The sequence below is a fragment of the Sturnus vulgaris genome, chromosome 23 (assembly GCF_052056855.1).
Source record: "Sturnus vulgaris isolate bStuVul1 chromosome 23, bStuVul1.hap1, whole genome shotgun sequence".
NCBI classification, from domain to species: Eukaryota; Metazoa; Chordata; class Aves; order Passeriformes; family Sturnidae; genus Sturnus; species Sturnus vulgaris.
Window position 1 is genome coordinate 6699530 of NC_142265.1, and position 16349 is coordinate 6715878.

General features: G+C 46.9%; 1 protein-coding gene across 1 annotated transcript in view; it reads right to left on the minus strand.

Moving 5' to 3' along the window:
* Window positions 1-248: 248 nt before the first annotated feature.
* Window positions 249-16349, minus strand: part of POU2F3 (POU class 2 homeobox 3) — a 35104-nt gene continuing 19003 nt past the window's right edge. The window contains exons 3-12 of the mRNA XM_014890458.2: window positions 12172-12276; window positions 10893-10995; window positions 7632-7714; window positions 7323-7505; window positions 6255-6396; window positions 5544-5680; window positions 4166-4327; window positions 3042-3108; window positions 2230-2362; window positions 249-885 (exon numbers count right to left, since the gene is read on the minus strand). Coding sequence (XP_014745944.2) covers window positions 846-885; window positions 2230-2362; window positions 3042-3108; window positions 4166-4327; window positions 5544-5680; window positions 6255-6396; window positions 7323-7505; window positions 7632-7714; window positions 10893-10995; window positions 12172-12276 — 1155 coding nt within the window. The 3' untranslated portion in view covers window positions 249-845. The remainder of the gene's footprint in view (window positions 886-2229; window positions 2363-3041; window positions 3109-4165; window positions 4328-5543; window positions 5681-6254; window positions 6397-7322; window positions 7506-7631; window positions 7715-10892; window positions 10996-12171; window positions 12277-16349) is intronic.

The window sequence follows — 16349 nt, forward strand, 5'->3', positions numbered from 1 at the left end:
AAATAAATTCCTTACACCTCAAAGACCAGAAGGCACCTCAATAATAGCTTGTTGTTATTTGGTATCAGAGAAAACCCCAAAAAAGAGGAAAAGAATTAAAGAGAGAAGGTCAAGACTCATCTCAGTAGATAACAGAAATCACAGTTTCCCCCAAGGTTTTCAGCAATAACAAGACATGGACACAAGTTTTGCAAAAGACAAATTTTTTTTTTTTGGTTGTTTGTTTGGTTGTTTTTTGTTTTTTTTTTTTTAAAGGAAAAAATAAGAAGACTCTAAAATACTTAATTAAAAAAAAAAGGCAGGAAAAAAAACAAAAACAAAAACAAAAAAGCACCTTTAGAAAGGGAGCAGGAGGCGCAAAGCAAACGGAGGGGGAGCCTGGGGAAAGCCAAGGCTCCCACCCAGCCACGGGGCTGCGGTGAAATGAACTCAAACCTCGGCTCAGATTGGGGGCTGTGCGTGACAGGGACAGCAGGAGGGACCCTCCTTCCTTTTGGGGAGCTGTGGGACAGGCTGGGGACAGGGAGGGACAGAGGAGAGTCCCGACACAGGAGCCCTGCCCGGGAGGATGCGCGGCGCAAAGCGGAGGAGCCATGCGAGGACAGCGAAGCCCTGGAGGGACAGTGGCACCGTAAGGGGGGCTTGGGGAAGGGGACAATGTCACTGTGGGGCTGGGGGGGAGAGGGAAAATGTCACAGTGGGGGCTGGGCTGCAGTTTGAGTCCCTGCACAGCCCCGCTGCTGGGGGGTCCTGGCGCAGCCGGCGGCGGTGGAAGGCACTGGGTGGCCCCGAGCATCGTGGCTGGTGCACGGCCTGGAGCTGCTCTCCCCTCGCTGCAGGAGCTCTCAGTGGAGGTAGGTGGGTTGGTTCCATCGGTACCAGGAGCTGGTGGTGATAGGGAACAACAAAAAGTTTCACCTCGGAGTAAAAAAAAAAAAACCATCCTAATTTCCTGCTGGAGCTGAGCCCAGCTCAGCACATCCTGCAGGTTGCTCAGCAGGCACAGAGGTTGGCACTGGGAGGGGATAAATCACATCCTGCCACTGCTCCCACAGCCCCTGTGCCCTGTGCTGGCTGCCAGGGACACACCACCCACATCTGGGCTCTCGTGGCCCATTCATCTCGCTCCTGTCCATTCCTATTCCAGTGTAAAAGCACCATTCCCATATCCAACACCATGGGGAAAAAAATCAGAATTAGTGTTGCATCACAGCAACTCCCCTTGTTTCTAAACAAGATCTTCAGGTGCTACCTGGGCTTTGATTTTTTAAATCCAAAAAATTTTGTTGCAAAAAAGTCACATTTCATTTTAATGTTTCCACTAAAACAAAGATGATAAAAGTATTTCAGTTAGAGGTAAATGATCAGCAGGGGAATCCAGAAAGCAGAAATAATTTCTCCCTTGTTTTCGTGTGTCATAGCATTTTGAAAAAACACCATATTTTACTATTAGAAAAAAGAAATGTTCCCTGATCTTTTGCAGTTCCTGCTTCTATAACAAAGCCTCATCCAAGCAACAAATTCTGTGTTGCAGGGACTAAATAGGAAGAGGAGGATTCATGGCACAGGGTGACCCAGGCAGGTGGGGTAACCCCCTCCTAACTCAGCATCCTCGAGGTGATGCAGCAGAAATGACAAGTGCAGAACCCCCAGGGAAATAACCAGCAGGGCTCAGAGCCCTCTCGTCTGGTTTAATGCTTCTGCAGCCTCTAAAGGTAGGGCAGAGGTAAAAATCATCTTTGTTTTGCCACTGTGGAAGAGTTGATCACAGCAGAGCTCTGTGGGTGGCACTGCAGGAGAGAAAATTGTCAGTGGAGGGCGTTATCCAAGCAGGAACAGCAAAATAAACCTTCCTCTGCTTCCTTCACTCACAATTCAGGTGAGGACAGTGCTTCTAATAATTTGGGGGCTTTTTAAATTTTTTTTTTTTTAAACCAGCACAGTTGTTCAGGCACAACTTGACTGACTATTCATTTTCAAGCAGAACATCGGCCACCACCTAAGAATCACAGAATATCCTGAGCTGGAGGGGACCCACCAGGATCACCAAATCCAACTTCTGTCCCTGCACAGGACACCCCAACAACCCCACCCTGTCTCTGAGAGGTCACACAGGAGCTCTCCACATGGCTGCAATCTCAGAGTTTTCCTGTTCTTCCTGGAGATCCCAGAGTTTTCCCCCAATGCCCTGGGTTGATTTGGGTTTTTGGGGGGGGAGCTGTGCCTTACCCTGAAGAGTTGAAGCCAGAAGAGTTCATGGCAGCTTTGGAGTTGCTCTGGGCTGTGCCAGGGCTGCTGGCATGGAGGGCACTGCCAGGGGACGAGGGCCTGCTGGAATTCCCTGGGGAGCACGAGGATGTCACTGCATGGGAGAGAGCACCCTGAGCCTGGGATCTCCTCCTCCTGCCCAAACATTCCCACCAATCCCTGTGCCCATCCCATGGCTCCTCTATTCCCTGCCCTGGAGAGGGTGGGGGACCCCAGGAATATCCCCTGTCCCTGCATCTGGGAATCCCAAGTCTCCAAAGAGATCTGACTCTAATCCACCCTTTATCTGGCTCCTCTGGTTCCATGCCTCTGCCCTGGAGAAGATGGGGAACCCCAGGAATGTCCCCTGTCTCTACATGTGGGAATTTCAAGTCTCCAAGGAGATCTGACTCTAACCCATCCCTTATCTGGCTCCAATTCCCTGCCCTGGAGAAGGTGGAGGACCCCAGGAATGTCCCCTGTCCCTATATCTTGGAATCTCAGGTCCCCAGGGAGATCTGACTCTAACCCACCCTTTTATTTGTGCCTGGCTCCCAAACCTAAACACCCCAGCCTAGGATTATGCTGGAAATGTTATTTTTCCCAGTGTTCTCCATGTTTTTATCCCACCCAACAGCAAGACCAGGCTGTTCTTATCCCAGCTTTGTGGGGACACTTTCCCTGGCCAGAGCCAAGGGTCTGGTGAGGATTATCCTGCAGATGAGACCCAGAAATGGAGGGGTGAGGGCTAAGGGGGCAGAGGGAGGAGGGAAGGGAGGGTTCCCAAGGCTCACCAGTCCCGGGCATGGTGCTGTGCACTGGGTTGACAGAGAGGGGCCCCAAGGACCCTGAGGTAGAGACCTAGGCAGGAGCAGAGGCAGGCAGTGAGCACTGGGGAGTGGATAAATCACATCCTGCCACTCCCCTGGGCAGTGTGCTGGCCCCCAGGGACACAGCACCCACATCTGGGGCTCTCATGGGCATTGCCATTCATATTCCAGGGTAGAAACAACAACCCCATATCCAAGGCCACGAGAAGAAATCAGAATTAGTGTTGCATGTGCCTGACACCCTCCACATCCATCTAAATTTATGGATCAGCTATGGAAAAGATGACATTTTCTGGAAGTCTCAAGATAAAATTGTAGGAGCCACTGCCCCTTTAATGTCCCTTGAAATTTCCCAGCTGGAACTTCCCAGCTCCCTCTGGTTTTGGGCACAAAAAAAAAAAAATCCCAATCTCCTTTAGGGAGCTTAATTCTCAGGTGACAATTGGCAATTTGGGAGCTGCAATCTAAATCAGCATTTATTCCTGAAGGCAGCACTTTGTCCAGGGAGGCTGAAGAGCAAGGGCTCACTTTGGACAGCAGTCACAGGGGAATTATTCACCCAACCTCATGCTGTGGGAATCCAAATGTTTGTTATGGGGACCAAACAGCTTGGGCCAAACTTCCTGTGATGTTTTCCTGCCTTTTGATGGAGAATTTCAAAAACCAGGAGATTTCAAGATAAAATTCAGACTGCCTCCCACTCCTGTGCTGCAGCACTGAGGAGTTTCCTGCCACTTGTAAATGGCAAAGTCACCAAGCAACTCTTAAATGAAGCAGCAGAAATGCAGCTAAATTGGTATCAGTGTATGTAATCCTCATACCTCATTAATTTGGGAAAGATTTTCTTTATCAATCTCAAGGGGAAAAGAATTGGGATAGCATTGTGATGTGAATAAATTACCCTACAATTAAAGCAATCAAGCCCTCCTAGGAAATTCGTCTTTTCTTCCTACAGTTTTCAATAAATAGAATCATCGCTTAATTAATTGTTACAATTCACTTGATTGGTTTTTGATGGATGGAATAATAATAATAATAAATGTTTTGGATCAGATTGCATTCAGGGGGCTGAACCCCAAGTGTCTCACCAGTCTGGAGTTGTAGATGGGTGATTTGATGGGGGATGGCATGGGGCAGCTGATCCGCTTTTCCTTCTGGCGCCGGTTGCAGAACCAGACCCGAACCACTTCCTTTTCCATGGAGAGCTGCTCTGCTATCAAGGAGATCTCCTCTGAACTGGGCTTGGGGTTCTGCTGAGAGAGGCAGGAGGTTAAAAAAGCCCCAAAAAGCACAAGGAAGTCTTGGAATTGGGCTTGGGGTTCTGCTCAAAGATGTAGGAAGTTAAAAAGCCCCAAAAAGCATCAGGAGCTGCTGGGAAGACAAGGGTGGGGTTGGCTGCGTGCTGGGGAGGGGACAAAAGCTCAGTCTGAGTCTGAGGGTAAATATTTGGGTGAGAGATTATGTTCTGTGAACCACAAAGTGCCTCTGGTTCCACATCAGCTGTCCCAGAATCAGGGGCTGAGTCACAGCTCCTGCCCCTGTCACTGCACAAATCATTTCCCTCTTGCACCTTGAACAGCACCAAAATCAGGGCTGGGGTCACCCAGACCTGGTGGCCTTGTCACTGTGCAGGGGACAGGAGCTCTGGGTGCTGGTCTCAGAAAAGTCACTGCCTCTCTCTTCCCCCAGCCTTCATTTAGAAAGGGAAATAACAGAGCCCACCCTGCCCCCGAGTCATTTATTTCCATTCCTTTTAGCTCTGTGGGGTTGAAGCTCAGAAATGTTAAAGATACCTGGCACAGAGATGCCAAGATAATATTCCCATTACAGAAAATGCCTTCTATCAGCTCAAAATGAGCTGCTAAAATGATCTAATGATGACAGAGCAAGTTTAGATATGAGGAAGAAACCGAGAAAAAAACAAGCTCAGAGAGAGTTTTGATTTGAGATATTTCCAAGGCACAGTTTAGTCCTATTGATTAAAGCTCTGTTTGATGTCTGTAGTGATTTCTCTTGAAATTCTTGGAGCTTAAAAAGTAGAAGGCCTCCACTTCTGTATGGGTTCAGGAAAAAATATTCTGGGGTCTCACAAGAGCTGCTTAATGGGGCAAGGTGAGCACAGAGCTCCTGTGACACATCTGCAACTCAGAAAGGAAAGAGTTGGGTGCAGAGATCAGCTTTGGCCCAGTGGGTGATAATGGGGAAATGTGGTTATTTCCCTTAGAAAAACATTCAACAAGGGAAAAAAAATTGGGAATTTCTTTGGGTTTAACACTTTACCTGCTAGCTCCTTCAAGCATTTTTTAACTTCCTGTCAAATAAAAGGGAATTTCTTTTCCTATTACTTCTTCAAGCATTTTCTAACCTGCTGTCAAATAAACACCCCCAAAAAACCTCTTTTCCTGAGAGGACTCAGTGCTACAGGCTTGCAAATGATGGAAATGATGGAAAGATCTTTCCCCTCACATCTTGGAATCTCTTCTCCAGCGTGGAGCGGATGTTGGTCTCGATGCTGGTCCTCTTCTTCCTTTTCCGTCCAAACATCTCGTTCACTGAGGGGTAGGAATTGGGGGTGCTCATGGAGGAATCCAAAGGAGCAGATTCTGGGGGAACAAGGAGGGGGAAAAAGATATCCAAGAAGATAATGAGTTCTTTTCATTCCCAGATACTCTCTGTGCAACAAAGCTGCCTTCTAAAACAGATAAATTGTTCCTACATTGCAGATCCTCCCTCTGATGATTAAAATTGCTCCAAATCCATCAATGAGCTTGTCCAAATCAAAGAAGAAAAATGTTTTAACCCACACACCATATTTCCTTTGTGAGCCTGATTTCCAGCTTGCTGTGATAGGGACCAGGAGTGTTCCAATAATTTAACTGGAGGATGTTGCCCAAACCATTTGGCTCGGGGTGGCTGAGATGTGACCAATGGCTCAGACATCCTGGGTGAAGCTGACATGAGGTCAGCACAGGACACCTCCCCAAATCCTGCTGCCCCTGGGAATTCCCCTCCCAGTGAGATCCTTCCTTTTCCACCTGCCCCTCCTGGGCTGAGCCCTGACACCTCAGCAGCTCCTCCCCTTCTTTTCCAGCTCCAACAGAGAGGAGCTGAAGGGATTTGAGGTTCCTGGATGGATCCTCTCCCTGCTGGTGGCATTTCTGCCTCGATGTCACCTACCTGCATCACTGAGCCACTTCTCCAGCAGGGGCTTGAGCTTGCACATGTTCTTGAAGCTCAGGTTGAGAGCCTCGAAGCGGGAGATGGTGGTCTGGCTGAAATCATTGCCGTAGAGCTTCCCCATGGCCAGCCCAACGTCACCCTGCCAGGGGACACCCAAATCCCAGCGTGAGCACAGGGAAACCCCTCCCAGCTGCCACAGCCCCCCTCAAACCACAGGATCACCGAGTTACCCAGGCTGGAAAAGACCCTTGAGATCATCAGGTCCAACCTGTGACCCAATATAGAAAAGCTTGGCCTGCAAGCCAAACTGAGTTAGCAGAACAAACAGCAATTAATGAATTCACAGTGTATCCATAGCCAGGAAGAAAAGGCTGTTAGCATGGAAATTGATTTAAAAAAAAAACCATGAAGGATTTTTGTAGTTAAGACTACAAAAGTAAACGTGCATATGTGCCTTATTAACCTTTTGCAAAACTTTTGCCAAATATACTGATGCTAATTGCTTTGCACCAATGAATTTAATAAGCTATTGTGATGTAGCCAATGACTTAAGATCATGCTTTGCTAAGAGTATACAAACTGGAGAACAGAATAAAGGAAACACCACTGTTATTCTGTCCAGGGGTGTGTGTGGGTGTCACATCCAACCCACCATGACAACCCAACAGCTCCTCATCAACTCCACCATGGCACTGAGTGTCCAGGCTTTCTTTAAACACTGACTCCATCACCTCCCTGGGCAGATGACTCCAGTGCCCTATCACTGTCAGTGAAGAATTTATTCCTCATGTAGCCTAAACTTGCCCTCAGGCTGCTTCCAGGACAGCTTCTTTCCATGACCTGCCTGCCAGGGAAAGGGGATTTTATCCCCCCCAGGAATTGGCCCCCACCCCTGAATACTGGAGAAGGTGCAGATATTTGGGTTATGGTGGTGGAGGTGTTAGGAAGGGTTTGTCTCTTGGTGTATTTGGAAAGGAACTCTGCAAAATAACCCAAATTTACCCAACCCAGCCTTTCCTTCATCCACACCTCTGCCCCAAATTCCCCCTATCCCCTCCCTCTCACCTGTGTGAAGCCCAGCTTGATCCTCCTTTGTTTGAAAGTCTTGGCGAACTTTTCCAGCTCCTCCAGGTCGCTGGGCTCCTCAGAAGCCCCTGCTGGGGTCAGGTGCTTTGCCACTTGCAAATGCTGGGGGACGTCCAGGTGGGGCTCAACCGAGGAGCCAGGGAGGCCAGAGCGACCCACAGCCTGTCCAAACCACCCCAAAAAGATGCTCAGAGTCACAAAAATAGAAAACCACAACTTTTTTACTGTGCCATTTGCCCTCCCTAAAGCAGCAGGTGGAGTTTAGCAAGCTCTCAGGTGTGTTCTTACCTGGGAGGCCAGGCTGGGTCCGGGCTGGGAGAGGAGGAGGCTGCCCTGCTGCTGAGGGAAGGAAAGGAGGTTTGGCTGCAAAGCTGAGGAGAAAAAAAAAAAAAGGAAAAAAAAAAGACACATCTGGTCAGTGAACACCCCCAGGAAAGCTCAGAGTGGGAAGCTCCATTTATTATTTCTTGCCCAAAATACAAGAATTTCAGCCCTTAGGAACGTGTCTGGCTCTGAGCTGGATTATGAGAAAGAAAAGGTTCTTCCTGGGGCTTTTTAGCCTGCAAGGGATTATTACAATAAATATCTCATTTGCTGCTCCCTGTGTGTCACTCATCACACTCAGGCATTTTAGAGACCTCTAATCTTGATTTTAGGTGCCAAGCAGCAGAGAATTTCTTACATCCTTCATGGGGATCTCTCCCAGTGCTAAATCATTGTAGCTCTTAGAAAAATGGACATCTTATTTCCAATATAAGCCCTTGTGACTCCAACTTTCAGCCACTTGATCTTGTTAAAAAAAAAAACCCTGATCCTCCAGTTAATCTCGTGAGCCCTCCCACTCTGCTCTCAATTCTACATTTCATTTTCAAATGTCGTTTGGAAGCCACCTGACCCTTTCTTTCCTACCCTACTGTATTTCAAATAAATTGAATTTCTTTCAGAACGTTGGAGCTGACACGAAATGATGAAAGGAAAAAAGAAGGGAAATCCATAAACCCAACAAAAACTGGGATTTATGGGGACTGTGTAATTGTTTAGTTGACAAACTGCCAAGTACAAGCCTATATCTCTTAGAGGGAATGTCCTACAGGATTAGGTTGTGTAGTTCCCTAGAAATTTAGTTGGTATCAAGTCCATTGTGAGTGAAACCTATAGAATTTAGTGAGGATTTATAACCTTGCTCAGAGCAGTCAATATATTTAATTGATTATAACTGACAATTACAGGGAAATCCATAGAAATGTATGGACTTCTGCTAATAAAAGGGAAAACAGATAATCTCCAGAATCAATCACTCCCCCTCTCTCTCTCTCTTTCTGCCTTTCCTTATTTAATTTAGATCTGATGTGCACAATCCAATTTATTTACTTAGGCTGGGGTTGGAATAAGCCTTCCTTAATGCTGGAACAACTCAGAATTTCAAATCTGGGCTGGTAATGAGGTGCACATTTATACCAGTGCAGGTAATTAATCACTGCAATGGCTTTGCCTTGGGACATGGCAGATGCTCTGTCATTTGGAGTCTTTAAAATCATGATTGAACACCTCAGCTCCCAGGGAAATGAAGGGCTGGATTCAGGAATCACCGGTCTGACAGCTGAGATGAAGATTTCAGCAGCAATATTTGGACTGACAGGATTCCCAAAATCCAGGCTGCTCATTCCCACCTTGACAGAGCTCTCCCACCCCTGCCTCGGGTGTGTCAGGATTTGGGCTGCACAGGGAATGAGGAATAAGACCTGGGAATTTATCTGACAGCTTCAAAACACAACTCAAATTAAAACTCATATCCCTATTGGAAAGGCTCAGCTCCCAGTCCACAAAATCCATTTATGGACCCACAGTCCAAAATCAGGAGACACCCAGGGCATTCCCTGATGGCCCCAGGGACAATCCTGGAATATTTTCTACCTTCTTTTAGGAGGAAGAAAACTCCACTTGAACCAAATTCCACAAAGCCAACCTGAGCCTTCACTTTCACTCCCCACTGGCTGTGCATGCACGTGGCTAAAGGACCATTAAAACCTGGCAATCAGCCACACAAATGGAAATATCCTGCACAAAAATCCAGCTCCTGGCCAGAATATCCAGTCCTGGTCAAGCCTGGAACTGGAAAGGGTGAAAAAAAAAAAAAAAAAAAAGCTGCCAAAAAAATTCACTGAACAGATAAATTCTAATCTATCAAAGGCAGCAAGTTCTGCTTTGCAGTAAAAGAGGTTTATTATTCATGAATGAAAGCAGGCAGCAAGGAATAGATTGTCCTGACTGTATTTCAAACAAACTAATTCAAAATTATTTGTAAATATACATCAAGTATCTTTATCCATCACTCAGCACCATTTGGCAGAGAGGAGAATTTATATGTTGTCAGGAAGAAATAAATTCCCCACTTGCTTTTGGAGTGTGTGAACCAGTGGGTTCAAGCTGCAGAGATTTAAGGTTATAATCCTGAATTTTAGCTCGTGTGGAGGGAGGTCTGTGCTGGGATAAATCAGGAAGGAAAGGATCCAAGTCCCCTTGGATCTGCCAGGTTATGAATTAAAGCCTAAAACACCCTCCCATCTACACTGCTGGGGTGGGAGAAACGCTGTAAAAATACTGGGGGTAAAACCAGAATTACTCAAGGACTTTCTCAAGCGCTGAGCGATCCCTCAGTGCTTTCCTGGAGCTGATTTCTCCTTTTTTTCAGGAGCAGGGAGACCTTTCCTGCCCTATGGAACACCCGAACCTCTCACTCTCATCCCACAGCTGCTCCTGGCTAAGCTGGACCAGTTCTGCCCCTCGCCGGGATTTACCCTCCCTCTGATGAGCTCTCCGGAATTAATGAGGAGTGGGAGGGAGCCGGGGCAGGCTGGCTCTACTCCCCAAGGAGCAGCTCCTCGGTTTTGCTGGAAAATCGGGAGCTGTCCCGAATTCCAGGCCGGCCCCAAGGTGGCACTCGTGGAGCGCACAAGGCACAGGTGCCAGCAGCATCTCCAGCCTGGATGATCCCACAACGGATTTGGGATCATCCCCAGTGTGGGAACAGGCAGCATCACGCTGGGAAAGCCTGACATCCACAATAAGGGAGGTTTTCCCCTAAATATTTATCCATCTTTAACGCCTTAGGATTTTAGCTTTTCTATATTCCATCCATTTGTAACCCTGCAGTTCTTTAGTGCAGAACTCTAAACTCCACACCCAGTGTGAGCTGCTGCTCTCCCATTTGGGGCACACACAACAATTCCTCTCCAGGCCTGGCAATCAAGGACACCTCACTGCCTCAGGCCTGAGAGATGGAAACAAAAGGGAGTTGGGGGCAGCGAACTTGGGGTAAATGACTTCATTACCTGGAGCTGGAATTGGAAGATGAACCCCCAAAATGCAAATGGCCCAAACTTATCAAAGTGTGCAAACCCGTGACCCATTGTCCATTTTGGTTTGTCTGCCCTAAACGTACCTGAATAATTCAATAAATAGAACTGCTTTTTATTCTCTTAATTTTGTCTGGCCTCTGTTTTTAGGTAAGCCTGAAAAAAGCATCACCTCAGCTTTTCTTTCCCTTACCTTGTTGTCCTGCCTGGGACTGGGACAGAAGGAACTGGGGGACTGACTGCATGTGCCCAGGAAGCAACACCAGCTGCTGCAGGGTGTGGAGAGAACTCATGTCCTGCAGAAAAAAAAAAAGCAAAGGGAACAATAAAACTCAAGGATTTATGCTCCTCATGCAGCAACTCCTCACACATCCACACTGAATTTGGGGAATTTGGGGGCTGCAGGTCCAAAAGTTTCAGGTGTAGGAGAAGACTCTGTGCATTCAGAGACCTCCATGTGGAGAATTGTCCACTTTTCCTTCTAACTTTTTAACTTTTAACTTTTTCTTTTTAACTTCTTTCAAAAGTTAACTCTTGATGATCTTTTTGAGCTGCAGATCCAAAGGTTTCAGATGCAGGGGGAGAATTCTCACTGGATTTGGGGGCTGGAAGGCTGCAAGTCCAAAAGTTTCAAGTATAGGAGAAAAATTCGGTGCATACAGAGACATCCATGTGGAGAACTGTCTGCTTTTCCCTGGAAAAGTTAACTCTTGATAAAGACATTTTTGAGGCAATCAAACTCTGGTTGTTAGAATAGTGAAATCCCTTAGATTTCAGTTTCTTCAGAGAAAGTATTTCCAGAGTGAACTGCCTAAAATCACACAGTAAATTTGCACCAGGCTGTCCCAGCTGCCCAACACTGCTGAACACAGGACTGGTCTGGAGATTGGGGGAAATTGCAGAATGCCTAAATTGTATAAATGGATCTGAAAGAACGAGGGAAGGGATAACTGAGCATCTGTGTGGTCGCCTGGCATCCAACTCCCACTAGAATTTAACAAGGGTTAAGTGCTGAACTCCAAATTTTTTACCTTGGAAAAAAAAAAAATCCCCTTGAGGAATTAATTTCTTCCCTGGTGTAAATCAATTTGAGGCAACAACAGGCTCAGATTAGGAGTTCGGATTCTAGACCAGATTATCTCCAACAGTGGCATTAACCAGACACTCATGAATGAGGAAGAGCAAACATTATCAAACACTTCCCCACGGTGCTGTCTCAGCCTCCAGTTATTTCCAGTCCAAGGGATTTCCTGACCATGGGGTGGTTCCCCTGCTCAGCAAACCCTTGGAGGAAATCTCATCCCAGCACGTGTCCAGTCCACCCTTGAACCCAGAAGAAAATGAGGATTCATTTTTCCAATTCACTGCTCCTCGCCCTTTCAGGCTCCTTTTGCCACTGGCCAAAGGGATTTGGGGAGGGGGCGAGGAGCAGCCTCTTGTCCTGGGATGCTGGGGGATGCAGGATCACTCACCCCTGCGATTTGGCTCCCTGGCATCATGGATGATCCCTGCACGAGGTGACCCGACCGAGGGGGGATGGCAGATTGCAAGGAGTCGCTGAGGTCCTCGGTTTTAATCTGAAAAAAAAAAAAAAAAAAAAGTGAAATGAGGGAGCAGGGATGAGCAGTGGGCAGCTGGGATCCAAGAGGCTCCACTCAGGGAATTTTCAGCTGTTCCCATCTCTGGAATTCAGGGTCATTCCACACTGCTCTATCCCATGGACAGCTTTCCTGCTCTGCCAAGCCCAGAGCCCCCCTTTAATTTGCTCAATTAAAACACCTCAGGAAACAACCCATTTCAAGCAGCTTTTCAAAGTTTGAAGCCTTTTGTGGAGTTTAAATGAAGACAAGAAGCAATTCCCCTTTCCAGATCACAACTCAAGCCCCCATAGGAGGGCTGGACACGGAAAACCTCTCGTTTTTCCCTGCAGCAAACAGAGAATGGTACAAGGGGATGGGAGAGATCATAGAGTAAAAGAGTTCAAAAAAGCAAAGCAATCTCCCAGACTTGAAAATGCAGCACTCCAGGCACCAAATGCATTTGTTCCATTTCTACCAAAAAAACAACAAGAAATTTCAAGGAAAATTCTCCTTTCTCACTTACAAGCTGTGGAAAAATAACTGGAAAACCTCACAGGTGTCCAGTGGTCTTTTTGAGCTACTTTAACGTTCAAGCAAAGTTCTTATCCACAAGAAAATTATTACTTTTTAAATCCACATTCTTAGAAAAAAAATTGCACCCAGGGACCAGAACTGAATCCTTGTTTCTGGTTTATTCCACAATCTCCATGTTCATTTCTAGCATTGCTAATACTTTTTTAAAAATTAATTTATGAAGAAGTAGTAAAAATAAAAATACTCCAATTTTTGTAGTAGGTGAAATATTTTGGTGGTACTGACTGGGACAGGAGGGAGGGGAGGATTTGGGAAGTTTTTAGGTTAATTCCTGAAAGGTGAGTGAGGAGTGTCCATGCACAGGGGACAGGTAAAAGACACAGAATTCTCCTCCAAGAAATGACTGACCCAAAATTTTCCTCAGCACGAGAAAACCCTGAACAAGGATTATTCCTCATCACAGCAAGAACAGCCTCTAATTCCCAAAAACTGGAAAAACCAGGAGGACTCTGCAAAGGACAGAGCTTGAAACTCCTGAAGGTTCACCCTGGCTCCTAGGACTGAACGTGCCCAGGTCCCACCAGATCCCTTCCAAACCCCACATCCCCCAAAGGATGAGGAGGGTCTTGGCCCCACTGATGGGGCCTTGAGGCCCTGCAACCTCCTGCCAGCAGAGGGGGGACAAGAAATCCAGCTCTACAAACTCCAACCCAAGAGAATATTTCGGGGCTGAAGGAGATTTTCTCTCCATTTGAGCAAAGCAAAGAAAGACACGGAGTCATTTCGGTTGGAAGACAAATCTCCAACCATCGTGTCCAAGCTTTGATGGATCTCCACGAGAGGAGAAAAGGGGAAAATGGGATCACAAGAAGCTCAGCAGCTCGAGAGCAGGGAGCTGCAAGGTTCCCCTCTGCATTTTTGGAAGGTGCTGCTCGGAGGGAAGGATTACAACACCCCCTTTCATTAACACTCGAGCTCTGGACACCGCCGAAACTCGTTTTGCAATAATCCCAGCTCCTTGCAACAAGAGGTAGACATGCTATGAATTCCAGCTCTTTCCTACCTTTCAGGTTGGCATGATCATCCCTCTTAGACTGGCAGGGCAAAAAAAAAAAAAAAAAAAAAAAAAAATCAGGTGGAAAGATCTTCTCGATCGCTATCGACAGCGATAAGTCACTAAACGTCAGGAAAAAAGGCTCAGGAGGACACCAAGTTATCCCTGAGCCATCCAGTCACTCCAGGCACGTGGATTTGTGGATGTTCTTTGCATTAAAAAGAATCCATCAGAGGTAAAAAAAAAGAGAGAAAAACAAAATTATAAAAAAAAATAACGTTTGCCTGCTTCATCCAAGGCTGAGCAGTCCCAAGAAATGAAAGTTTTTGGCGTCTCAGAGAGCCGGGCTCTGGATCCCGCCTGAGCTGTGATCCCGCCTGGAGTGGGGTGTTGAAGAGGCACGAGCCATTTCCAAACTGAAATCAATTTTTCCAGCTGCCAAGCGGGACGAGCTGGCGCTGCTCCAGGGAGAAAGGGGTGTGTAGCTGCATCCCGGCATGGCTGGATGTGAGAACGGGAGGTGGGTTTGGCAAAGGACCGGTTCCCGATTTAAAAACAACAACATCTCCCACTGCTCCTTCTTCCCCCAGCCCTGGAATTCTCCCTCCTGCGCAGTGGGCGGGAACCTGGGGTTTGTTCTTGACAAATCCTTCTCCCCTCTGCACCTATTTCCATTGGGTTTAGGCTCAAATTTACCTCGCCCTCCTCTTCCTCTCCCCGACAGGCCTGCAGCTGGCTAATTGTTCATTAGCAGGAGCTATCCAAAAAACTTTGGGGATGGTTTATGCAAATCCTGCTCCTTCGTTTTTTCCCTGGCTAAACCGGCAATATTGCCAAGTGTGCATTAAAAAAAAAAAAAAACAAAGAAAGAGAAAACCAAAAAAACCCCAAAAAACCACACACATTGTGGGTGAGGCCACTCAATATCATGAGACTCCCTTAAAATAATGTAAATTTCAAATTAATAAAATGAGGGGAGGAGTTGCCTTTCTCCTTTCCCATTGCATCTGCCTCGGATTTGCAGAAAATGCCTGCAAACAGGAGAAGAGTTTTCCTTGAGGAACCAAAAAATAATAAAAAAAAAGGTTGAAATTATGAAATCCTTGGAGATTCACCTCGTGGGGGCATTTGATGGGAGCTCTGCTGGAATATTGCAAGTGAGAAACAGTGATTTGGGTAAAACCAGGAGCAGATCCCCACTGGGATTGCTCAGGATCTTGGTTTTATAGGATGATCACAGATGGGGAAAGGAGAACGAGAAGTCATGGAGAGACTTTGTTCCCACTGAATTTTACTTGGGAAAAATAACAGCATTTAAGGAAAACAACCTTTTTGGGAAGGGAATGGAAGCTTCACTGCCATGGAAATGGGCTGGAATGGAGCAACCTTCCAACCCAAACCTTTCCAAAAAACGAGCAGGGCAAAGAGCAGGACCTGCAAATCCCCAGGGCTGGGGTGAGGTGTGGGGGCTCTTGGCTGTGAATCTCCAGCACCTTCCTCACCTGGAGCCCCAGGGGAGGCCCAGGGCAGGGCTGGGAGCAGGTAACGGCAGCTGGAGGCACGGGAGCTCCTCTGGGCCAGGGCAGCAATCACACTTGCAAATCTCAAGTGGATGTTTGGATGTTTTCACAGCCTTGAAACAGGGTCAGCCCCCGAGCAAACCGAGTGAAAAACACAGGAAGGGTGACTGGGTGGAAAAGAGAGAGTCCCTTCCATAGTTGGCTTAGTTGAACAGCTGCAAGGATGGATGGTTTCTTACCTATCTCTGGCCTAAACACGAAAACAAAAAGCAAAACAAACTAAGAAACACATTGAGGGTGATGGAAAATGATCAAAGCTCCAGAGCCTGCTTGCGTAACTGATTTGTGGAAGGTGTTTCATAAACATTTCATAAGAAGGAGAATTATGAAGAAAACATCTCCCAACCTGCCTGCAATTACTGCACAAACTCTTCCTTACCAGTAGGAAGAAGGGGAGAGGAAAAAAAAAAAAAAGTTACATCTGTTTTGTAACTGATCTGTGAACTTCTGGCAAACGCTCGGCACACGAAAACATCCTGCAGACATCTTGCAGAGATGTGGAAAGCCAGGAAATTGGGAAGATTCTCCTGAGCAGCTCTGCTTGCTGCTATTCCCTTCACACTGAGCAGCTTTGGGTTCCATGCTTGGATCCCACCGGTTGGGCTGGAGCCCTCCATGGGTAACCCAAACTTCGGGATAATCTCAGTGTCTGCCCCATCTATCAGAGCTCAAAGGGGCCCCAGAATCGTGCAGGGATGAGCTCACACACACACAGTGCTCCATCATCCTCCTCCTCAATGCAGAGCCTCCAATCCTCTCCCCAAATCCAGGTTTGGATCTCTCCTGTGCAAGCTCTTCCAGCACCACTTATCAGGCAGGAACCACATTAGCTGGAGATGGAAGACAACCCTATTTGTTGTGAAGCTCCTACTTAGCCAGTGACCTCTTTGAAACACATTTAT